Source organism: Amphibalanus amphitrite, unplaced genomic scaffold (genome assembly GCF_019059575.1).
Source record: "Amphibalanus amphitrite isolate SeventyFive unplaced genomic scaffold, NRLGWU_Aamphi_draft 000272F_arrow, whole genome shotgun sequence".
Lineage (NCBI taxonomy): Eukaryota > Metazoa > Arthropoda > Thecostraca > Balanomorpha > Balanidae > Amphibalanus > Amphibalanus amphitrite.
The window spans coordinates 663,522-688,353 of record NW_024881767.1 but is presented as its reverse complement, the minus strand read 5'-3'; the positions used below and the strand labels follow the sequence as shown (position 1 = coordinate 688,353).

General features: G+C 45.9%; 1 protein-coding gene across 3 annotated transcripts in view; it reads left to right on the top strand.

Moving 5' to 3' along the window:
* The window catches only part of LOC122387075 (melatonin receptor type 1A-like), a 45,997-nt gene extending 22,821 nt beyond the window's left edge, over nt 1–23,176 (top strand). For 2 of the 3 annotated variants that reach the window (XM_043376904.1, XM_043376905.1), the window contains 5 exons: nt 1,490–1,626; nt 6,352–6,514; nt 14,322–14,505; nt 17,001–17,127; nt 22,864–23,176. In XM_043376904.1, the coding sequence (XP_043232839.1) occupies nt 1,490–1,626; nt 6,352–6,514; nt 14,322–14,505; nt 17,001–17,127; nt 22,864–23,120 (868 nt within the window). In that variant the 3' untranslated portion in view covers nt 23,121–23,176. Of the gene's footprint in view, nt 1–521; nt 787–1,489; nt 1,627–6,351; nt 6,515–14,321; nt 14,506–17,000; nt 17,128–22,863 lie in introns of those variants that run through there. The other variant, XM_043376906.1, reaches the window with a different exon arrangement.
* Nucleotides 23,177–24,832: the final 1,656 nt, after the last annotated feature.

The following is a 24,832-nucleotide window of genomic DNA, read 5'->3' as shown; positions in this document are numbered from 1 at the left end:
TGGGGCGATTTCGCTGAAACTTGGCATACAGGTAGGCACCCACCAGGCAATGCATTCCCATGTGTTGCGGTTAGGGTGCTACTGCACGTGCGCACGTGCAGGGGGCGCTCCCAGATCTCGAGAACGGCTGAGCCGATTGCGCTCAAATTTGGTACACGGTTGGGGACCAGTTAGTAGGGTGCCGTGCAGAAGTCAGTTTGGACCTCTTTTGCACGTGCGCACGTGCAGAATGCCGCTTCCAGATCTCAGGAACGGCTGGGCCGATTGCGTTCAAATTTGGCACACCGCTAGCGACCGGCTAGAAGGGTGCTTTGCACAAGCCCGTTGGAAGTACCCTCTCGCCCTTGCGCACGTGCAGGGCTCACTATCTCGCTCGCTCGTTCTTCACCTAAAAGGCGTTTTACTGGTAATAATTATGCATGTGTCTGCCGGGGAAAATGAAAAATTATCAGGACGAGTGAAAAGGTCTGAGTGAATCTTTTCACGAGTCCCGAGTGAAAAGATGGCACGAGTGCTGATAATTTTTGCCATCTTCCCGGCAGACCCATGCACAATTTTATTTCTTGCACACTTATAGTTGCTATAAATTCTTAAATTTATTAATTCTATGAACTCAAAAACGGGTTATCTTGTCCCGGCCGGGAAAAGACCCAAGTGCCCCGTTTGGAAAAGATGTCCTTATTTTCCACTCGGAGCCATGAAGAATCCTCTTTATCCCCGAGAAGAGCAATATGCATCTTTAATGAAAAAGCCATTAAGCCTTTCTCTGTTCAGCTACATTTGGCTGTGAGTAGTTTTTAATCCTCATTGTGTTTCAGCTATTTATTTAAAAAAACAGAATAAATAAACAAGCAGGCAGCACCTAGCATCAGAAAAGGGTGAATGTCGCCACATTCTATGTAAATCGTTTTGGCTGACCCATCAGGCCAATAGCCACTGGATGCCACTGGAAAATTGCCCCAGAATGGCGGAGGAAGTCAAACGAAGTCGATTCATGCACGCGACCCGAAATGGTAGCCATGCAGAAAAGCAGTAAATGTGGGTTGACGAACAAATACATTCAGTCATATTTATAACAAAATAAAATTTCCTAAAATGCCCCTCCATGTGATATCTTTATTATTTCTATCCATCACATATTTTCGGAAATATGACTAACATAAATGATAACGTTACTTATGGGACATCCGGTATTTGTGCACTGTATACACATGCTGACCGGTATCAGGAAACGTTGGTGCCGATAGCCACAATCGAGCCCCATTTAGATAACTGGTATGCGTGCATGCATCACCGGGCTGACCACTGCCACGGGCTGACATTGTAGTCTCATTGAAACTTCTCATGTCTCACATTTTGTTTTATAGTTTCTGTTTTTCTTTTAAAATGAGGCGTGCAAATGTTGAACCAAAACAAAAATGATCATAACCTGACTTTTACCATGTCGCAGTCCCCATGTTCTGTCACCAAGTCCGTCCCCCCGTTTCAGCATCCACAAGTACATCAGCATGACGCGGCCGTTCAGCCGCTTCATGACGCGTCAGAAGATCCTGGCTCTGATGGCGGCTGCCTGGCTGTGGTGCATCGGGTACAACCTCACCCCGCAGATGGGGCTGACGCACACAGGTAACGCCGCCGCGCCGGCTCCGCGGCTCACACGGGCCACCTTTGTCAGCGGCTCTCACGTACTTACCGCTCTGGCGTACCTGCCTGGCTGCTGACGACGGCTCACTTATCACCGGGGATGGCGCAGTAATGGAGCCTGCGAAACTCTTCTCCATGGTATCTGTACTTGTATTGAACAGCTAAAACTCACCCCACTGAAACATTATCACCAGTATAACGCCTTTTGGGGCGACTAACGGAGCGACCGAGAGGATGGGCCTTGCACGTACGAAATTTCGAGGGGGTACCTCCAACTGACTTGTGCACGGCACCTTAACCCGCGCCCGGCTGGGGGTCCTGGATTTCCACGCCCTGCTGGGGGGTGTTTGAACACCCCCCCTTGTAACTCGGCTCCTGGGCCACGTAAGGATACGCGGAAGGCGGCGTTCGAAAGAGCGTAAAAATAATGACGAAATCACTTCGGTCAATTTTTTGGTCAGGTCAAAGGTCAGGTCACCAGAGGTCATTGCCGAAGGCAAAATTTCGCCGATTTCCAGGTCGAATGTCGAAAATTTCCAAGAAGCCAACGCATAGCTCGGGAACCAATAGAGCTAGAGCGCCGCGGAAAGGCGCATTCGATGGCCCTATTAACGCCCTTTCTGAGTAATTCTCTCAGATTTGACCTAACCTCAACGGTTTTGCCTGCAGGGGGCAAAATCTGCAAAAATAGCCGATTTTTTCGGAAACAGTTTTTCTGCAATAACTTTTGACCCAACCCTTGTATGAGCTTACTTTCACCGGCATCGTGTTCCTCTCGTCAAGACGCATCGAATGAACTATAACTTGACCTTGAAAGGTCAACTTAAAAAATGACCTCAGGTCAAGGTCATGACCTGACCGGAAAGGGTCATGTTGCATATCAGTCGATCCGTATCGTCGAGCTGAACACATAAAAGGCGTTTTCATCGCTCTAGCATGCCTCTATCAAAAGTTATCTGCGAAAAACTGTTAGATACCATTCGTGACCTAAGATGACCTCAGGGCATAAACAGGGGTCACGGACACCATTTTCATGTGCAGTGTGTCTAAACCACTTGTACTTCGGTGTTTGGGAGTGTTTATAATGTCAAAAAGAGGCGCATTTCAATTTTCTCCCATTGACTTATAATGGGGAGGTCGCAAAATTGACCTGACCTTAGGTCATCGATATCAAAATTCTGAGATATACAGTTTGTACATGCTATTGCTTTTAGCAATCGCTGAAAGTTTCAAAGCGATCGGTCACTCGGTGTAACTATGACAGACATTGAAACTTTTTATGAGGTGAGGTCACTTCAAGTGACCTGGTGACCTGACCTTGAATGACCTTGGTCTGAAATTTTCACAACATGTGTAGAATTGATGTACAATAAGGTGTACCAAAAACGGCGGCGCTCCGCGCCGCCGTTTTTTAGATATTCGCGAAAAACCACAAGGGGGTGTTCAAACACCCCCCAGCAGGGCGCGGGTTAATAACCGGTCTCTAGCGATGTGCCAGATTTGAGCACAATCGGCCCAGCCGTTCTCGAGATCTGGAAGCGGCACCCTGCACGTGCGCACGTGCAAAATGGGTCCCAACTGACTTGTGCACGGCACCCTACTAACTGGTCCCTAACCGTGTACCAAATTTGAGCGCCATGGGTCCAGCCGTTCTCGAGATCTGGAAACGACCCCTGCACGTGCGCACGTGCAGCAGCACCCCAACTCTGGCACATGGATATGCAGTGCCTAGTGGGTGCCTACCTTCATGCCAACTTTCAGCGCAATCGGCCAAGTAGTTACCGATTGTTGCAACAATTGTAATTGTTGTAATTGTTGCAACAATGCAACAATTACAAAACTGACACCTTTTCGTTTTGCACGTGGCACGTGCATAAGGTGGGTGTAACCCGTCTCAATATATACATTTGTCTATTGCTACTCAGTGAATGAAATAGCTCTAGACTCTGTTCGTATGCCTTTGGTGGAGCTAACCCTTGGACAAATTTGCAAAACTCTCCCCCCCTCATTATTATATTCAAAATCAATAAAACGTGAATTTTATTAGAAAATGGTAACTTTTACTTCCGTTCGAAAGCATGTAGGATTAGCATATACAGCGTTCGAAAAATGTAGCTACAGCATGTATAATTCGGGATGTAAACGAATTTTGACATTGTGGTCTCGTTCTTCGGGGTGTTCAGCGTTATTGCAAATTAATTTGAGTCAAATTAGTCGACTATTCCTAAACTAAGAAAAAAAAAGACTGATTTTCCCCCGGTCAATGCCCTTTCACTAGATATAAGTTACATTGTAAAAATATGTTTATATCAAATTGTTTAGAGTGAATAATTGAGCAGTGTATGTAAAGGATTTGCATCTGAGTCACGCACGAAAATCACTGACTAGACCTGAGTCAAAATCAATCGAGTATAAGTCCGATACCGAGACAACATAAAAATGCGTATAGGACACACGTCATTGCTGATGCTGAAGCTGACTCGCCTGTAACATAAAATCCATACCTCAAATTAACACCGGCAAAATTCCACACCCCACCGGCCAAATGACCCTGCCAGCGGGTGATTTGGCCGCTTTGCAGACCTCTGTGAGACGTCAAAATTTAAGTGTGAGTAGTCACTCCATCACTTTCAGTTTGCTATACAGGAAAGTAAAATGAATGCGACATCTGCGGTCTGCCAGCGTTTAGAGAGTGCAGAAATGTGTCCTCAATTTCGAGATATATCATATTTTCAAATGGGCAGCCAAATTATACCATCCTCCTGGCTTCCATACACCACATCTTTTGAACAGCCTTCGTATTATGATTTTATTCCAGTGTTTTAACCCTCGCCGGCACAGACCATTTTGCGTCCTTCGATGGCACAGGGGGGGGGGGGGGGTACAATAAGCGCGCGTTTGGCCCCTAATTGAGCTAGAGCCTCGCAAAAAACATCGCGTAGGTCGTCACGAGGCGAGGCAAACGGTACCCAGTTTTAAGCTCATAGGTCAAATGGTGACCTCTGAAGTCAGGTCAATGACTCAAAAGTCGGGAAAATCAGGACCTGTTAGAACGTCGTTAGGTGTGCTTGTTAGTTTTGATCACAGATGTTATCTTCATACATTTAGGCCAGGTCCCATCAGGTCAGGTCAGGTCAACCAGTAGGGGTCCCGTCAGGTCAGGTCAGGTCAACCAGTAGGGGTCCTGCAGGGTATTCGTAGTAGGTGTCAACCACCTCTGACAGCTTCTTAAAATATTACGAAGGCACCAAAATTATTATGTATACAGGGTGATCCAAAAAAATTGGAACCCCTAACTTAAAATGTCTATCAGTCCGAAAGTATTCACTTTATTGACAAATTGCGAACACCATTAGAAAGGGCATTAAATCTTCCATAAAATCACATAAAATTGGTGCATGTATGTTGTAAAGCATTGGCACACTATTAGCTTTTGGAATGAGCGTCAGAAAACTGAGTGAAACGAAATCGCCAAATGTTAACAATGCGCTGAAATCCGTTAGCACTCTATCTGTTGTCTTTTTGCGAATAACACCACATCCAAATTCAATTTTATTTCATAAAGGTTTACACAGAAGCTTACAGTAGAACAGATATACGCGTCCTAGCTTCCGCTGTTCATCACAGCATGTGCTCAACGCGAGCTCCGGGGGCCGTCACGCAGACCTGCAGTTGCTTGGGGACGGCTTCGACTGCGCGGCCCAGCAGTCTCTGGGACAACTGGTCCCAGCAGGCCGTCAGCCTTTCCTTTCCTTACAATAGCACGTGAATGAGCTACTTTATTCATGAACCTCCAACAAGCGACATGGTCAGAACAGCAAACCGTCAATCACTGATTTGCGCATAATGTTTCAAAACCGTTTCACTGAGTTTCGTGACACAAATTTTATAGGCATATGTCTAGGGCAATATTTATAACAATAAGTAAGTACAATCAACGTGGTTTTATAGAGAATTGAACGCTCTTTCTAATGGTGTTTGCAATTTATCAATAAAGTGAAAATTTTCTGACTTACAGACATTTTATGTTAGGGGTTCCAATTTTTTTGGATCACCCTGTATGTTCAAAGGGTTGCTAAATTCGAATTCAGCTCAAAAAACTGGTCTAGAAACATGTTAACTCGAAAATATGACCCGAGGTCATCAAAGGTCAATGGCCTGACCTGACCTTCAAGTGACCTTGAAACCCACCCTAATGCATGGGACCAGCTTCATATCACATATTTGAGCGCTTGAAACCACGAACAGACTGCAAACGCGCGGCTAATGCGAGTCGAACTGCGCCGAATCGCGATTCCGGCCAAACATGGTCTCGAAAATTAGGTCACAGGTCAAAGGTCATTTAGGTCAGGGTCATGAAATTTTCAGGGTAGGTTTAAAATTCATTAACGTGGGAGTACTGAAAGTTTTGTTGCGATCAACTGCTTTTTACACGACTTATATGCGAAAAAACTCTAAAGGGTGCATCAACCTCCCTCTGCCAGCGAGGGTTAAAATCGAAAATTATGCCTGATACCTATAGAAAAAATGAGGTTTTTAAGCATCTGTGCTACTCAAGCTGACAAATTTTAGGATGCACAAATAAACGCAACTTTACCAAATCTGCACCAAATCTGCACCTTACCTGCACCAAATGTGTTTTGCAGATGGCCGTCGTGAAAACGGCTATTGTGTGTCTGCTGATCCGCGCTCGCTGTCTGTCTCCAGTGTACAAGCGCGGGACGACCCAGTGTGGTCCCGAGATCCCCAGCACCGTCCAGCAGCGGATCCACAGCGCCATCAACAGTCTCGTCAACCTCTACCTGCCACTCGGCGTCATGATCTTCTGCTACTTCAGGATCTTCCAGGAAATACGAGCTCACCTCAGCAGGTCGGTCCACACAACGTCCGCCTCAGTGAGCAGCGGATCTCTCTTCAGACAGTGGGTACCTATGATATTTTGAATCTCTTGTCATTTATTTGAGTTTACTTGCTGTGACCTCTATATGCGAGATTCGTGCCAACATGCTCATGCAAGCATCTGTTAGGAATGTGCCGTGATGTACCAGAATGCATAATTGGATTGTTCACACTAACCTTCGCCTGGTGTTCGTGTTAATGTCGTGTTGATGGACAAATTTAATTCGCAGCGTGGATTCGGAATGTGACGCTCTGCAGCTCCTGGCACAAAGCGGCCTCCTCTCTCACCGCCGGCCGTAGCCAGCTGGTGCCAGCTGCCTCCAGAATCCCGTTGCTTCATTTGAAAACCACAATTCTAACGAATAGCATTGTCAATTTTCAAACATCCCGCGGTTATAAATGTGCCTTGGCGGAAGGCTTCGGAACGGGCGGGCGGGCAACCATCAGATACCGAGCTAAGACTAGAAATAACTGGCCCTGTCGTGCGGCTTACGGGCGTGGAGTCCGCCACCTCAGGCGTGACGGCTATCGGCGGACTCCGAACGAAGTACACGAGCCGAGGCCAGTCGACTCTGCTGCAGTCGCAATCAGCGCAGCGCTGGGAGACATGGATGGTCGCTCTCTAACGCCACAAAGGCATGATTGAATTTCGGGTGTTTTGGCTCTACCGCTCTGCAAGTTTCTCTCTCTTCATTATTCGAATGCTGGCCAGCTTGGTGTTGTTCGTTGGATCTGCCAGCTTCACGCTCTCAACCAATCAGTGGAGATGCTTTCAACAATTCCCGGCCAACCGACGAAATATGAGAGCTGACAGCACCTCCCGTTCGCAGGGATGCGAAAATCAGCCAGCAATCAGGCGAGGGGAAGAAAGAGAGAGAGAGAGAGAGAGAGAGAGAGAGAGGAGAGAGAGAGAGAGAGAGAGAGAGAGAGAGAGAGAGAGAGAGAGAGAGAGAGAGAGAGAGAGAGAGAGAGAGAGAGAGAGAGAGAGAGAGAGAGAGAGAGAGAGAGAGAGAGAGAGGATTTTTTTTTGCTGAAAATGAAATAGTTAATGATGACATGCAACGAACTCTTTTACTATCAATCCATTGCAATTGGGGGGGGGGGGGTTGATGCAACCCCCCCCCCCCAAGTGTTTTCGCGAATAACTCGAGTAAAAAGCGGCCGATCGCGACGAAACTTTCAGTACCCTCGCGTTAATTAATTTTACACCTACCCTGAAATTTTCATGACCCTGACCCTAATGACCTTTGACCTGTGACCCACTTTTCGAGACCATGCTTGTAGTATTGCATGTTTTATGCGAGTTTAAAATGTTTCCATCCTTTTTGGTCCACCCTGTATTCCAGGCGGGCTCTGAAAGGTTTGATTCTGGGCATGTGGGGGCCTTTTCGGCCTCCCTTCAGATCTCAAAAACTACACATCGCAGCGACAAACGGCAAACGGCGTTTGATAGGTCGTTTAAAGATCTACAACTTTTACATAAAACACTTTCAGGTAGGTCAATATTGAGGTCACCAGAGGTCATCAACGATGAAATGTTTTGGAATTAGTTACCTATATAACTTTTAAACTAAGAAACATAGAGACAAAAACATTTTTGTTTCTCTCGTCGAGGCGATGCGAAATAAGTATGCGATGACCTTCACAGGTCAATTTGAAATTTGACCCGAGGTCAAGGTCAGGTGATTCATCAATGAGGTTGTGGGGCATGGTCATGCTGCATACCAAACGACGCGCCTTGACCAGGCGAGCAGTTTGGTACCACTTACAAGTCTTTAGCACCATCATGTCGTGATTTATTGACAGAAAAACGATTTGTGACGTCACATGACCTCAGATGACCTTTGCCGGTGCCCCTGTCAATTAGCGGCACCAGGATCATCACCGATGAGATAATCTTCCATAATACTGAAAGATTTGGGTGTTTTCGACTCGTTTACACGAAGCAGGAGGCGTTTCAATATTTTCCCATAGGCTTGCAATGTAAAGGTCATGAGTCTGGCCTGACCTCAGGTCACAGATATAAACATTCTGAGATATACAAATTGCACGTACTGGTACCCTAACTAAAACCTGAAGAGAAGAAATTGATCCGCCAAAAACTAGCTCTGGCATGATTGCAAACTTTTATGAGGTGGGGTCACCAAACCGCCTCTGGTGACCTGACCTGACCTGACCCGGCAACTTTTTTTTTATCAAAATGTGCGCAATGAATGTTTAGGAAGTCACCAAGTATGAGCTTTCAGTCTTGCGGCGTTTGGCAATGGCACAAGAAAAACCTGAAGGGTGTACTTAAAGGCCTCCCCCCCACCCGCCCGGAATAGGGTTAAGATGTATTTTACACCCATACGGAGCGATGACAGGAGGCCAAAGCTGCTCGTCGTTTTTTTCCTTATCCCGCGCCCCACTGCACAGTGGGGATTTTTCCGATCTAGCGCCTATTAATTCAAAAAGTATTTTTTGGATTTTGGTTTATTTTTTGTGTCAGTAGGGCTAAGAAATGTCTGAATTTTTCATATATGGCATTGTTTTATCTGTATGTCCACAGCAAAACTAGGAAAAATGCGCCCAAAGTTCACACTCATGTGTGATTACTCAATGGGCTCAGCAAGGCCCGAAAGTATAGCTCAATTTCATTGTCCTGTCCTGTTGGTTTTAATCTTGCGAGGTCTTAAAGTTGCATATCGTCTGAAAGGCACCTTTATTAGGAATGGAATGGCAAACAGAAAGTATGCCACAACCTTACTAAGGTCACAAAAATGCCCTTTACAAAAAACCCTTACAGACACCATATTGAAGGAATGGTATTCTAAATAAATGTAGGAAATCAACAATGTTCTCCACACTTTTCCACTCCGAAATATATCCTATCGAATTCGCCACTTTCTTCTGCACAAGACAACGCCTAGTTTGGCTGCCGAAACTTGCCTGAACACGGAATATTCACATTAGAGTATCTTAACACCCCACTCGAGGAGCGCTAGGGCAAACAGCACGATATAGGTATGTTCCGGACATAGGCGAATAATTTTACTTCGTGATTTATATGATGCATATTTTCTGAGACACATTCATTAGGAATAGGATGACAAGCGTAAATTATACATACCGTAACCTTATTAACCATCGCACTTGTGGGGAGGGGGAGGGGGAAGGGGTCGGATAAAACCCCATGGTTTTCCGCAAATTACTCGCGCAAAAAGCGGCCGATCGCGCCGAAACTTTCGGTACCCTCGAGATCATCAATTTTACATCTAACCTAAAAATTTCATGACTCTGAACCAACTGACCTTTGACCTGTGGCATATTTCTCGAGACCATGTTTGGCCGGAATCGCGATTCGGCGTATGCCAGCTCACATTATCCGCCGTTTCCAGTCTTTTTGTGGTTTTAAACGTTCAAATATGTGAAATGATGTTGGTGCCATGCATAATGGTGGGTGTCAGGGTCACGTGAAGGTCAAGTCAAGGTCATTGACCTTTTGATGACCTTGGTTCACTTTCTCGAGTTTTACTTGTTGCTAGGGTAGTTTTTGGTGCTGATTTCGATTTTAGCAGCCATTTGAATATTTACGAAGTAGTTCTAGTGCCTTCGTTCCATGTTACGAAGCTATCAGTAGTAGGTGACACTTCTATGGATGGCCGGCAGGACGCCTACTAATTGATCTAACCTGACCTGACCCGACCTGGCCTAAATGCATAAAGACATCGTCTGTGATCAAAACTAACATGAAATTCGTGATCAGCACCCCAAAATACCCCGTAACACCCTAACTTTGCGAAGTTTTAAGAGGTCTCGATTTCCCAACTTTAGTTGGGTCATTAAACTGACTTGGAAAGTCAGCTTATGACCTTGGACTTTGAAATTGGATATATTCGGCCTAATTTCGTCATAGGCATCACGCTTGATTTTTCCGCGAAGCTCTAGCTTGATCAGGGGCCAAACAGCTGAGCGGGGGGTCCAATTGAACCCCCTATACTATGTTGATTATGCACATTTACAGGTAAAATTCTCACCAGGACACACCAGCCAACATCTGTGCACAATCTGGCTACAATTCTACCTATGGTTTGCCCTCTACGAATAAATACGTGCTAGATCGGAAAAATCCCCACTGTGCACTGGGGTCTGCGTATAACACGCCCTACTGGGGGGGGGGGGCTCTCCATAGCACCAAAGCACCAGTGAATTCAGCACGTCAAGGCGCGTCGAATGATATAGTTTATGCTTGCTTAAGTGTGCTTAACAATTTTCTTAATTATTAAGTAAACTTTAATTAATTAATTAAGTTCGAGTTGACCAAATTGCATCATATTGCATATCATTCGATTCGGCTAATCCCCAGGAGCACAATGACACCATTTTTAAGCTTTATTGTCATTGTGTGCCAAGTTATTGGCAAAAACGTCATTTGACCTCAGTTGACCTCATTTGACCTGACCTATGGATAAGTACACCAAATAAGGAAGCACCAAGTGACATGCTGTTAGTTACTGTGGTTTCAAAGCACAAACGTGATAGGACGAAGCGGATATCTCCAGTACCTACTTACCGAATTGAATATTTTCCCATAGGCTTAACATTACGGCGTAATGACCTCGGCTCTAACTGACCTCAGGTCAGTGACATAAAAAAACGAACTATATGTTATACAACTCGGTGAACTTAGCACATCCTGCAAGTTTGAAGGAAATCAGTCAAAAATTGTGAGTTGGACAGGTGCATAAAGAAAATTGAAATTTGACCATGACCTTGTACCGTTTTTTCTAACCTGGTGACCTGACCCAAAGTCACCCGGACCTGAAATTTTCAAGTCATGTAAAGAGGTTGCCCCGCAGGCTGTGTCACGCTGCGCGCCGCCGTTTTTACACTATGTTTGAAAAACCTTAAGGGGGGGGTTGCATCAACCCTGCCAGGGCGAGGGTTAAGAGAAATGTTATTTTTAATAATTGTTGACAAAAAAAGACACATACTATTTTTTCAGCATCGTGATCGTCTAGTCGAGGCGCATCAAATGAAATAGGTATAAGTTGACCTTACCGGAAAAGGCCATTCTGCTTATCAGCATATCAAATTGTCAACCTGAACACACCTAAGTCGTTTTCATCGTTCTAGCGAGTCCCTATCAAAAGTTATTAAAAAAACTGCCGGGACATTTCATGACCTGAGATGACCTCGAGGACTTAGGTGGAAGAGGAGTCGGAGGGGTCACAGGTGCTGTTTTCCTATTCAGTGTGTCAAGTTTACCTGCATCATTCCCGATGACCCGCGCCCCGTAGGGGGGGGCGAAACGGCCCCCCCTGTCCTTTTCGGTCGATATCTCGTAAACGGCTGGAGATATCGCCACCAAACTTTCAGGACCCCTCCGGGCATACATTTTACACATTGTGACCATTTTTTTCCAGTGGCTACGATAGGTTGGCCACAAATGACGTCAGAATGACGTCATGTTCTGTCATTTTCGACCGAAAAAAGACCTTCGCGAGAAGACCTGTCAGGCCTACAGCTTTGAAGATACAGAAAAACGATCAAGACATAAAAGGTGTACGATTGACAGGGCTACAAAATTGCTATCTCGGATTTTTGAAATTTCTGAGTTTTGACCCCCAAAAATCAAAAAAGCATTTTTTTTTATATATTAGCCGAAAAATCCAAAAAGTTTTTTGATTTTCGAAAAAACGGAATATATGTGATAGTACCTACCGTCTTCTATCTACATACCAAATTTCAGATCGAACCTCGTTTTTTGGCCAAGTTATAGCGAAAAAACTGTTCAAAAATGATGACGTCAAAATTTTCAAACTCAATTTTTGGCAATTCTAGACCTCGTAGAGCAAAACAAAGACCACCATTAGACTCCCCGTGACGAGCTGCATCGAATCGTACCCATTTTATGCAAAAATATCAACTTTGAAATTTGACCTAAATTGACCTGACCTTGACCTGACCTTCACCAAAACGTGACCTAGGCTGGCCCCAAAGGCTGCCTAACCCACATAATCGCATTTGTCATGTAAAATGGGCCATAAAACATGTATCACACGACACTTTCATATTGTGACCCAGGTGACCTGACCTCGCTGTGACCTGACCTGGTATCAGTGACCTCAGATAGCAAAGTATGTGTTTGACGAACATTGTACCATCGATGGTTTTCAATGAATTACTAATTTACTCGATTTCACAACACATTTCTTGAAATGCCTGTGAACGGTGAAAATCTGACCTTTGACCTGACCTGTGACGTCATCGGTTTGACCTAGGTCAATGAAATTTGGTCACAAGGTAGTTCCCGGGTGGGGCTATCAAACGCCGTTTGAATTTTGAAAATCGGCCGGTAAATTTCCGAGGTCTTAGGGGGGGGGGCCGAAACGCCCCCCCCCCCCTCCCTACGGGTGGCAGGGTCCGCCGGTAGCCCTACGGGGCGCGGGTTAATTAAGGATGTCTAGAATGGCTAGGTTAGGTTAAACAGATGCCTTTCAATTTTCTCCCATTGACAAATTGGAGATGTCGCAAAATTGGCCTAGCCTTAGGTCCCCGATATCAAAATTTGTAGATATACATTTCGTAGATAATGTTACTGTTATCAGTTGCTGAAAGGTTTAACCTTCCAGGCGGTGGAGGGGGGGGCATTTTTTGCCCCCTTTAGTTTTTTCGATATATCTCGAGAACCGCTGCGCCGATCGTCACCAAATTTTCAGTACCCTCCCCGGAGTAGCAGCGCACATGGTGACCAAATTTTTTTTTTCCAAAGGCTATGATAGGTTGGCCGCTAATGACGTCATATAGCGCTTTCCCTAGAAGCCCCGTGAACGGTGAAACATTTTATCTTTGACCTGACCTGTGACGTCATCGGTGACCCCGAGGTCAATGAAATTTGGTTTCTTACAACAAATTTGACAGGGCTATCGAACGCCGTTTGAATTATTCGGATCCGTCCAGGAGTTTCGGAGATACGAGGGGGGCAAAAAAATGCCCCCCCCCACCGCGCGGAAGGTGGCTGGGAGGCCCACCACCTGCCGGGTTAAGGCAATTGTTCGGGTGGTGTAGCTATGACGAGTATTTTAACTTTTTATGAGGTGAGGTCACTTGACGTGACCTGGTGACCCGACCTTCACCGATCTGGTTCTATAATTAAAAAAAAAACATGTGCGGAAAAGATGCGGGGACGGGACAGCTAATCGAAAACCGGCGGCGTTCCGCGTTTTTGTATTTGAGATATCTGCGTAAAACAACATGTGGGTGTCCAAACACTCCCCGGCACGGCGTCGGCTACCAGGAGTAGTCAGTGCGCAGACCAAGAGTGACAGGACGATGCAATTACATTAGGGATGACGAACGTTTTTGACACAATGAGATATTGCTACTAATTTCGGAGAGCGCAAGTAAACTGATGTTTGTTCCGAAAGCTTTGAAAGAGCATGAAGTGTTTGTGTGGAATTACGCCAAGACGATATGATGTTGGCAGTGGCACGCCCTGGTCTGTGGATTTTAACACAATCTATCGTGAATTGCTCACATAATGAGCTGGACATGCTCATTGATATTGCATCCGCGAGTCCAGTAAGATATTGCAATAGATTAGCGGGAAGACTCCTGTCATAAGCCGCAATACCCCATTAGGTAATATTGCAGGTGCCTGGGTGATGTGATAGCAGCTGCTGGCCGTCAACATGTATACAGTCAGTTGAGTTTGAAGCCCGATTGGATGATGGTCAGTGCGGCGCCTGTGTGACGGCGGTTGACGTGTCCGTGGCGGTCGCGCCGTCCGCCCGCAGGATGCGCGAGAACTCGAACATGGCGCAGCGGAGCAGCGTGCTGCAGCAGCAGCGGATCGCCGTCACCCTGTGCCTGGTGCTGGCCTGCTTCCTGCTCTGCATGGCGCCCTACATGGTCTACTCAAACCTGCTGGCCGTGTCCCGCGGCGGCTCCAGCCGCGTGCCGCTCATCCTCAACCCGATCGTGAGTGGCGCGCCGCGCCGGAGGGGCTGACGGGGGACGGGCCCTGCGGGAGGAGGCTGACGGGGGATGCACAGTGATGCAAATGAGGTTCACGAGTGGCCATAAATACCAAAAAGTCAAGTTTACCAAACCGAGTAAATCGCGATATGACTAACCAAAGAAATGTTTGGTGCATCTGAAATCACATAGCTTTCATGTTTTTGTCAAAACCAGCCTCGTGTATGATTGTCAGAAGTGGTGACATTTTCTATGTCGTAAAATGACTGTCAGATACTTGCAAGTTCAAACGCAGCTAGCGTGCGTTCATTTAATACAAACTACAAAAATTATACATGGCAGTGATCCCTAAAGCCTGTTGCTTCTGATCCTGGGTCAAAAAAATCCGTATCTCTTTTGGGTTGGCGGTGATCTAATTATCTGTCATCATGGGTGCTCACTAAAAATTGACACAAACTTTGAATGGCTGCATATCAAATGTGAAGCAAGCTATAGTACGATGCAACTTAGCATAGAGATTAAAGGGACGTTTTTATCATACCGAGCATAAAATTTCACGGATGTAATGAAAACAGTGGCGTTGGAGGTCGTTTTAAACAAGGACTACCAAAAGCCCATTGGCAGGCTTTCCCAAAATAGCACGTCAATGGTAGAGTTTGGCACGTACAAATACCTAATGAAAACTTAAATCTCAAAATTAGTTAGCGCCAAAATTAGTTAGCGCAGGGCCCGTCCCCCGTCAGGTCCTCCCGCAGCGTCCCGTCCCCCGTCAGCCCCTCCCGCAGCGTCCCATCCCACAGTGATGCAAATGGGGTCCACGAGTGGCCATAAATACCGAAAAGGCCCAAATTTCAAGTTCGCCTAATCGAATAAATCGTAATGTGGCCAGTAAGGCAAATGTTTGAGGTGTCTGTCTGAAAAAAACATGATTTTCATATTTTTGTCAAAACCGGCCTCGTGTATGATTGTCAGAAGTCGTGACATTTTCTATGTCGTAAAATGACTGTCAGATACTCGCAAGTTCAAACGCCGCTAGCGTACGTTCATTTCGTACAAATGGCAAAAATTATACATGGCAATGATCCCCAAAGTCTGCTGCTTCTAATGCAGGGTAAAAAAGTATCTATTTTTGGTTTGGCGTTGATCTATTTGTCATCATGTTGCAATCGCATTTTTTTACTAAAAATATTTGCTTTCGTTTCACCTACAGCAGTTTACACAGTGTGTGCCCATTAGTACACTATACCATAGCATTCCCTAATCATTTCTGAGCCGCACTGTGAAAGAATTAAGGCGCTAGCACAGGGCTGATCGGCGCTACTTTTTTTCAGACACCCCAAACATTTGCCTTACTGGCCATATTACGATTTATTCGATTAGGCGAACTTGAAATTTGGGCCTTTTCGGTATTTATGGCCAATCGTGGACCCCATTTGCATCACTGTGGGATGGGACGCTGCGGGAGGGGCTGACGGGGGACGGGACGCTGCGGGAGGACCTGACGGGGGACGGGCCCTGCGGGAAGGAGTGCTGATAGCTGTGAGCGATGTCTCACTGCATGAAAGGTATTTTTCAACACAACAAGCCAATGATAGCTCGACAACTGTGCTATCAGTCACTTGGACCCTAATTCATAAAGCGAAGTCGCGTGATGTTCAGAATCTTATCATGAGCCCATTGTTAACCAAACTAATCAATAATCATATAAGGTTTTTATGATAAACGTAAGATCGTGCTTCGCCAAAGTACTTGATTTTGCCTTTTTCTACCACACTGTGTGGATAATAAAGTCAGTGAGCGACGGAATGTAAAGAATGGAGCAACGCATGTCTCCGTGTGATCAATGATCATTTCATTTACGGACAATGTGCCTACCTGGGCGGCAGCCGGCCACCTAGGCGCCAGTTTATCGGCTGCCTGGGTAGGGGAGCGGAATAGGAGACGTCCCGCGGCGCCCATCAATGGATGGTGTAATTATCTACCCAATTTGCGAAAATGAGCGTCCCTCTTGCAGGCCATCAACAGTGTTGGTAGCTTTCGCCTTAATTAGTGTCTACAATTAACCCTCACAAGACCTATCGATTTTATACATGCCGTCAATATAGGTGTCAACCTATCACATTGTAATGTCAACGCAAACTACGCTATATACCTAGTCAATACCTAATATCAGGCCGAGGGAAGGGGAGCATCCGTGTCCTTTCTCCCCTAATTTAGCTTGAGTTGTGTGGAAGAAGGTAAAAGTAAGCCTGGCCTTCGATATTTAAAATGTCAGCTATTTGTATCACATTTTTAAGGAATCGTGAAATGGAAATGTCAAGGTTGGCACTGCCCCTCTCCTCGGCCGAGGAGGTGATTACATTAAAAAGTAATAGAAATGCTGAGCGCGGAAAACAGTTGCTGTGTTGTGCTGATTTTTGTTCTTCAGAATATGTCCATATTCCAAAACAGCGGGTCCGTGCCATGACCGCGCTCACAGCGTAACTTTGTGGTTTCAGTCGTACTGGTTCCTGTATCTTAGCTCAGTGCTCAACCCCATCATATACGGAGCCAGGAGCTCGACGTTCCGGCAGAGCTACAGAGAGATTCTCTGCGGAGCCAAGCGGTCCAAAATCCTCACCGTCGGTAAGTGTGCCACTCCCAACACACAGCGCTCACCCAACTGTCGTTGTTTCGTCGTGCAGTGGCTTATGCTTCTCAAGCTCCTAACAGTTTATCTGGGACGTTTCACTCTGCCGGCTGGGTTCATTTATTCTTGGTGTGGCTGAATTCCCAGTCTGTTTCTCGGTCCGTGTTTCTGTTGATGCGAGATGGGACCTGTAGCAGGAGCCAGATCCCCCGCCGCGTGGCGCCGGTCCAGATACACAGAACCCCGGGCTCCGGCCACACCGTGTCGCCGGCCACAGCGTCCGGCTCTGACCTGCTCCGGTCGACAGCCGCCGGGCCCGCCGCCAGGTCATCGGCCGGTCAAATCAACGTAGGTACCGCGCTGGATGGCACAGCAGCGGCCGCCTCTGAGGGGTGTCTGTGGCCGTCCCTAAATGTGTCTGTGGCCGTCCCTGAGGGGTGTCATTGGCCATCCCCGATGCTCTATAGAGACTACTATAGTAGTCTCTGGTACTCTGGTACTCTGCTGCATGACTTGGAGAAGATCTCCATCCACCATGAATGAGTCGCTCTGTATACAACTGTGCTATTTCTGACCGCAGTTAGATGGGCAGCCCGGGCTGTTTGTAAATGGTTCCGGCAAATTTTGAACAATCACATTAAAGTCCAGGGATTTCGGTGCTGTGCATGACGACTCCAAGCGACAGCCTCGCTCGACGTCCGTTCTCGGTGACTATCGCATGAAATGAGGGGCCCTCGCTCCTGCGCTATCGGGGTAGAAGATTCCGGCGAAACGCACCGTTAAATTGGCCCGTTTATGGGACCTGACTAGATTTCAGGCGTCATTACATGTATGCCCCGCTGTAGCGAGAAGTGTCATTGGCTAAAAATGTGTCTGATCTTCCGATATAAGGAAAGCTGGCCTGTGGCTTGAGGTCTGAATACACTTTGTATTCGTCCTATAAGTACGTTTGTATGAACATCAGCTTAACCCGCGCCCTGGTGGGGGGCTATTTTTTGCCCCCCTCCAGACTTTTCGATATATCTCCAGAACCGCTGCGCCGATCGTCACCAAATTTTCAGTACCCTCCTGGACATCAATTTTACACATTGTGTCAAAAAAAAATTCCAAAGGCTATGATAGGTTAGCCGGAAATGACGTCAGAGTGACGTCATGTTCTGCCGTTTTCGACCCAAAAAAGGGTTTCGCGGAAAGAGCTGTCAGGCCTATAGCTTTGCAAATACAGAAAAAAACGATAAGACATAAAAGCTGTAGAATTGACAGGGCTACAAAACTGCTATCTCGGATTTTTGAAATTTATGGATTTTGACCCCCAAAATCATAAAGTATATTTTTTGAATATAATAGCCGAAAAATCCAAAAAGTTTTTTGAATTTCGCAAAAACGACATACATGTGATAGTCCTTACCGCCTTCTATCCACATACCAAATTTGAGCTTGATACCTCTTTTTTTGCGAAGTTATAGCGAAAAAACGGTTCAAAATTGATGACGTCAAATTTTCAAACTCAATTTCTAGCAATTCTAGACCCCGTAGCGCAAAACAAAGACCACCATTAGACTCCCCGTGACGAGCTGCATCGAATCAATACCCATTTAGTGCAAAACTATGATGTTTAAAATTTGACCTTTTTTTACCTGACCTTGACCTGACCTTCACCAGAAAGTGACCTAAGCCGTACCTGATAGTCTTATAACCAACACCATTGAGTTGGAAATGAAAAATTGGCCATAAAACATGCATCGCACAACCTTAGTACCTAAAGTTAGGTTCATGTGACCTGACCTGTGACCCTTGGTGACCTGACCTGTTACCTGACCTGGTAATGTCAGTGACCTCTTATAGCAACATATGTACTAGGCAACTGACGCCCTATCGCTGATTCTCGACAAAATGTGTTTTCTTCGGTGTTATAGCGCATTCCCTAGATGACCCGTGAACGGTGAAACATTTCATCTTTGACCTGACCTGTGACGTCATCGGTGACCCCTAGGTCAATGAAATTTGGTTTCCTTCGACAAATTCGACAGGCCTTTCGAACGCCGTTTGAATTTCGCGGATCCGTCCAGTAGTTTCGGAGATACGAGGGGATCAAAAAATAGCCCCCCCCACCAGGTCGCGTTATAAACAGACCCCACCAGGGCGCGGGTTAAAATCATCATTATTCAGGTGTGTGCCACCGATAAAGGACATGCAGCTACTTTTTGCTAATCGCATAGGTATCAGATTTGGCAAAGGAGAATAAGTCATTAATCTATGTGCGTTATATATCTTACTTTTAATTACAGTATCAGTATAAAGTGTTCGATTGTAGAGAGAACAGAACTAGACCATGCGTCTTAAAAAGGGTACCAAATGCAAGTTTCTACAGTATCGGCCTTGCACCGTAGTTGTCGAAGAATGGACTGAGACTGATTGCTCAAAACGTGTTCTCAGGCTACAAAGACAATATTCGGTGCATACAATATCAATCAAAGGTCAAGGTCAAGGTCAGGTCAGGTCACCAAAAACAAAATATAAAAAGAACATGTGTGACACATGTTTTATGGGCCATTTTATTCATAGAATTCAATAGGCACTCTCAATAAGTGATATGGACCACATCTGGATGAATTTCAGGTCGTGGTCAGGTCAAGGTCAGGTCTAGAGATGTCAATCGGATACCAACTTTTTTGGTATACCGATGCCAAACCGATACCAACTTGGTATTTGGTATTTCAATCGTAATATGTTTGGTATTTTGTCGGTATCATAAACCCTCACTAATGTATAAGAGGCTAAGAAATCGGTAAAAAGTTCGTATTTCCCTCATTTTCCAAAGTTGGTTTGGTTTCGGTATGTTCCCGTAGTTTTGGTTGGTATTTGGTTTTGTATCGGTATTCCGATTTTTCGTAATTGACATCACTAGTCAGGTCAAGTGAGGTCAAATTTTCAAGTTGGTGGTTAACCCGGCACCGCCTGGGCTATTTCCGTACCCACGACAGCCTGGGGGGGGGGGTCGGATCCGACCCCCCCCCTGTTATCTCGAGAACCAATGGTCGTATCGAGCCCCGCGAGGCGGCGTTCGAAAGGTCTCTACGAGACCTTCCCAAAGCACTCTTAAGATTTTAAGATTGAGGTCAACTTCCGGGTCAAGGTCAGGTCAAAGGTCAAATTCAGGGGTTTTGCATGATTAGGCTTACGGACAGCGGAATCGATAGCTGCTGCTCGAAACTCACCAAAAATGACCTCAAAGGTCTAGTGAAGGTACCATGTGCGTATAGGGGTCATACTAAGTACGGGTCAAGGTCAGGTCAGGTCACGAAAGGTCACGGTTTTCAATTTCTGCTACATGGGCGTGCGACACATTTTTTATGGCTTATTTTTCACGCCGAATCCGATGGTAATGGTTATATGTGACCCCAAGTCACTGTGCTGGTGATAAGTGTGCATTGAAAGTATAACAAATTCGTTTATACCATACATAACTAAACCAGGGCTAAGAAAAAAAGTCAATTTTTCAACTTTTTATTTTTGACATAAAAATGCACTTTTCTAGACGAGCTTTGTCCCAGAAATCTAGTGGTGCCATTTGTTTTCACATGCGATGTTCAGAAGTGCCTCTAATTCACGAAAATGCTTATGACGTCACCATGCCCTATGCATGTTGGAGCTATTTTTTACAATTTGGGGGTCAAAAATCAAGATAGAAAGTTGAAATTTGGGGCATCTAATGTTCTAATCGAGCTCTACAACATATATTCCGGTTTTTTGGAAATTCCCAAAATTTTGGATTTTATTAGCTGTTTTCCAAAAAATATAGTTTTTTGAATTTTTAGGGGTAAAAAACGCATTTTATGGAAAATCCGAGATAGCCATTTTAAAGAACTCGTTGAGCTGCGTCTTTTCATGTCCGTAATTTGCAATTTGCTTCAAACCCTGATTTTTGGCGATTTTTTAAACATTTACCACTTTTTGACTAAAAATGCCATGTAGTTACATCACTAAAATCGATATATCTAAAAAAAAATTGAATTTTTTTTCTTGAAAATTGCACAGAAGACGTCAAATGGATGGAGGAGAAGGTATGCCAAGTTTCAAGTAGATAGCGAAAGTGGTTCATGAGTTATTCAAGAAAAACGGAGGGGGGGTCGGATCCGACCCCCTCCCCAGGCGGTCGCGGGTTAAGGCCTAAAAAGGTGTTTATCTGATGCAGCTTTTCACGGAAAATCGAATGATGCTATTTTTGTTTTCTTACGAGGTCTAGAACTTCCAAAAATTCATTTGTTCAAAAACTGTGTGTGTCGTGACGTGATGAAACTTTTAATAACTCCCATATTTTTGAACCGATTGTCCTGGAAATTAGTATGTAGAAGCTTATATACCACTTCTCTGACAGATATTCCGGTTTTTTTCGATACGCCCAAAAATTTTGGATTTTATAATTATTTTCCCAAAAAAGTCAGTTTTTTATTTGGGCCAAAATCCGATATTAAAAAAAATGAGATAGCATTTAGATAGACCAAGTACAATCACGTATAACCTTTTTTTACGTCTTGATTCCTTTAGAAATGAAGATGTAAGCGGCGTTTGAAATTTTGCCCTTTTTTAGGCGAAAATGGCGGACATGACGTTACTTAAACGTCGTTTTCTGAAGAAAAAAAAAATCCGAAGGATTTCGCTCAAATTTTCAGGAAATGTCTTAAATTGATGTATGATAAGGTACTGAAAGTTTGATGTTGCTGGCGTAACGCGTTTAGAAGTTATTGGTGAAAAACGGGAGGGGGCAGATTCTGCCCCCCCCCCCAGCGGGGCGCGGGTTAATAACGCATACCGTACAGTTAGGTAGGTACGTATCTGAGCTGTCGACTGAGCAAGTTTTGCCGGTATATTTATACCGACCAGTCTAGTACATACCACGGTGACTATAAATAGTACCTACATACCAGTTTGGATTTTTTGTATTCCAAACATTTTTTTTTCTGCTCAGTTAGTTGACTTTATGAATCCAAATATTCTAAACACTATAAATTAGGCAAAGATCTTCCTTCATATTCCATGATCTTTTGGGTGTTGGTGTTTCTCATGAATTTTCTTGGTTTTTGGTTCGGTTTTAGCCATAGTCTCTGGAACCTTGGGGTAGCGGGGGCAGCCTTTCCCTGCACAATTTCGGGTCGTAGGGGTGCTGTCCCCACAACTTACACGTACTAAGATTCTTTGTACGCATAAAATATTCAAGTGATGGAATTTAACGACATTTCTAAGTCCTAACAGAAGAAATTTGAAATTTGACTTTGTATTTAAACATAACATTGTTTTCAATTTCCTTTCTTTGGCAATTAAAGTAAAGCTGAAAACCCTGTTAGGTCTTAGGAATGCTCAAATTACAGGGACACATTGAACACACACCACCCTAGAGCTGTACGACGTGGTGCAATTGAGTTGCAAAGGAAACCATGTTAGTTATCTGGTCCCCCAAAATGTGCTGATTTAGACAAAGCATTGAATTACTCCCCCCCCCTATTCCCCACCCAACAACGTGTTTAGTGTCATTTGACCCCAACACGCACAGCTAGATCCACACTTCGGTTTGCCTCCACAACTTCAAAGTGATTCCTGCGTCCCCAGGTCGGCTTGCAATGTCTGAGATTGGCATCACCATGTCGCGTACCGAGCAAAGCCCATTGACGGCTGGCTGTTCTGTGTGCGTGTGGCCGTGGTGGCGCTCAGCTCCCCGTGCCGTCTGTCCGCAGGGAGCCTCCGCAGTGTGGGCAGCACCCGTCTCTACAGCCACCGTGTCAGCGCGCCGGCCACCTCTCCGTGTGAGTCGCCCGGCTCGCAGTCGACCCCGGCCCGCTGGCTGGAGGTGCCGCCCGTGCTGCACGGCCCCAAACCGGCGCAGCTCTCGCAGACCAGGGCTCTAGAGGCCGACCAAACGCCGCCAGATACTGCGCAGAGTCCACCTGCGCCGCACACCCCACACAGAGTGACAGAAAAAGAACGGTATTGAAGTTCACTAGCAGCTGTTTAAATACACAATGGCGGCGTCTCGCTGACGAAACAACAGCCCTGTTTTAAGGATTTTTTAGTTCACTCTGGACAGCTGTCAGTGATACAGCGCTTGCGCAGGGCGCCAGCTGAACGGAATAACTCTACCAGATGTCAGGGACGTTGAGACGAGCCCGGGCTCTCAATCTTCTCCAAGTTAATAAGTGCCAGGCCACAAGAACAGGGACCAATTGTGGTGTTGTAATATTTATGTTCGCCTCACTGCGAGACCAACAAATGGTCTCTGCCTCCGTCCGCCATACATTATAATAGTTGCTGATGTCCCACAAACATTCACATCATAGTCACTTACCGCAAATTCTTTGTCCGAAGTGTCACGCTGGGAATGTCTTGATAACCGACAGAGAACACTTGCTTGACGTTTGATGTGTGTCTGTGGGGCTACGTGAAACGTTTAGCGAACTATGCAGTATGCGATGCGCTTTCGACTGAAAATAGCAATTTTAAAGATAGATAGATGGCAAACAGCAAACATTTCAACGCTATCTTCTTGCTTCTTCTGGCCTAGGAAAGTGCCGACACTTATGTTCTTCGCATTTCTAGCGTCAGTTGATTTGCAATGTTTTTCTTTTTGTTTCCATGGCTGCTGTTTGTGCGTGAACAACGTCTTTGTACCCAGTGGCGGTCGCAGGGGGGGGGGGGGGGGGGGGGCTTTCAGGGCCATGCCCCCAAAGGCAAGTTAGGGGGGCCATCATATCATTTCCCCCCCCCCCCCCCAACAACCGATGGGCCGCCCTGAGCGTATGGGGCCCTGGCCCTTATTCGATTGTCACGAAGCTCAAGAAACCCACGCCCAGCTATTAATCGATCCTACACCGGCCTTTGAGCGTCCTACACTGACCTCTGAGGGCCCTTCGGCGGCGGCCAATCGCCCACATTGACTGCTGAGAGCCCACATCGACCTCTGAGGGCCCTCTAATCGCCTTTGAGGGCCACTAAACTGGCCTCAGGGGGCCCCAACCGGGTCTGAGGGTCTCACACCGGTCTCTGGTGGCCTCATTTCTGTCTCTGGGACCCAAGGCTGACCATTATGTGCCTCTTAGGAGTAGGACCCCGTACTGGCTTCTGAAGGATCGATGCTGGCTTCTGAGGACCCACACCGGTCTTTAAGGGCCCCACACCGACATCTGAGGCCCCACACTAGCCTCTAAGGGGGCCCAAAACTGGCCTCTCTAGGCCCCCAACTGGCCTATGAGATTTCTACACCACCCACCGGCTACTGATGACCCTATTATGTTCTCTGTGGCCTAAGATTTACCTTTGGGCGTCACACACTTGCCTCTGAGGGCCCACATCAGCCTCTGGGGCCCCATCTGGGGCCTTTGAGGCCCTTCTCCGACCCTTGGGTCCAACGCCGGCCTCTTGGGGTCTGACTTACATTACTTACTCGCATTTGTGCTTACCTAAGTAAAAAAAAAAAGAAGAAACAATACACATGTGATTGAACACGTATCTACTGATGACCCAATGTCAAAAGTACCGGGGTTACATGAGCGATCCGTTCCAAATACGCACTACGCTAATGCGCATCAGCTTCCCACAAACGTATCTACGGCACCGGTTACATGAGACTAATTCGTTTTATCTACGTCAAACGGATCTTGTTTGGCTCACCCGCGCTGACTCCTCGACGGCCGGTAATTCGTATCACAA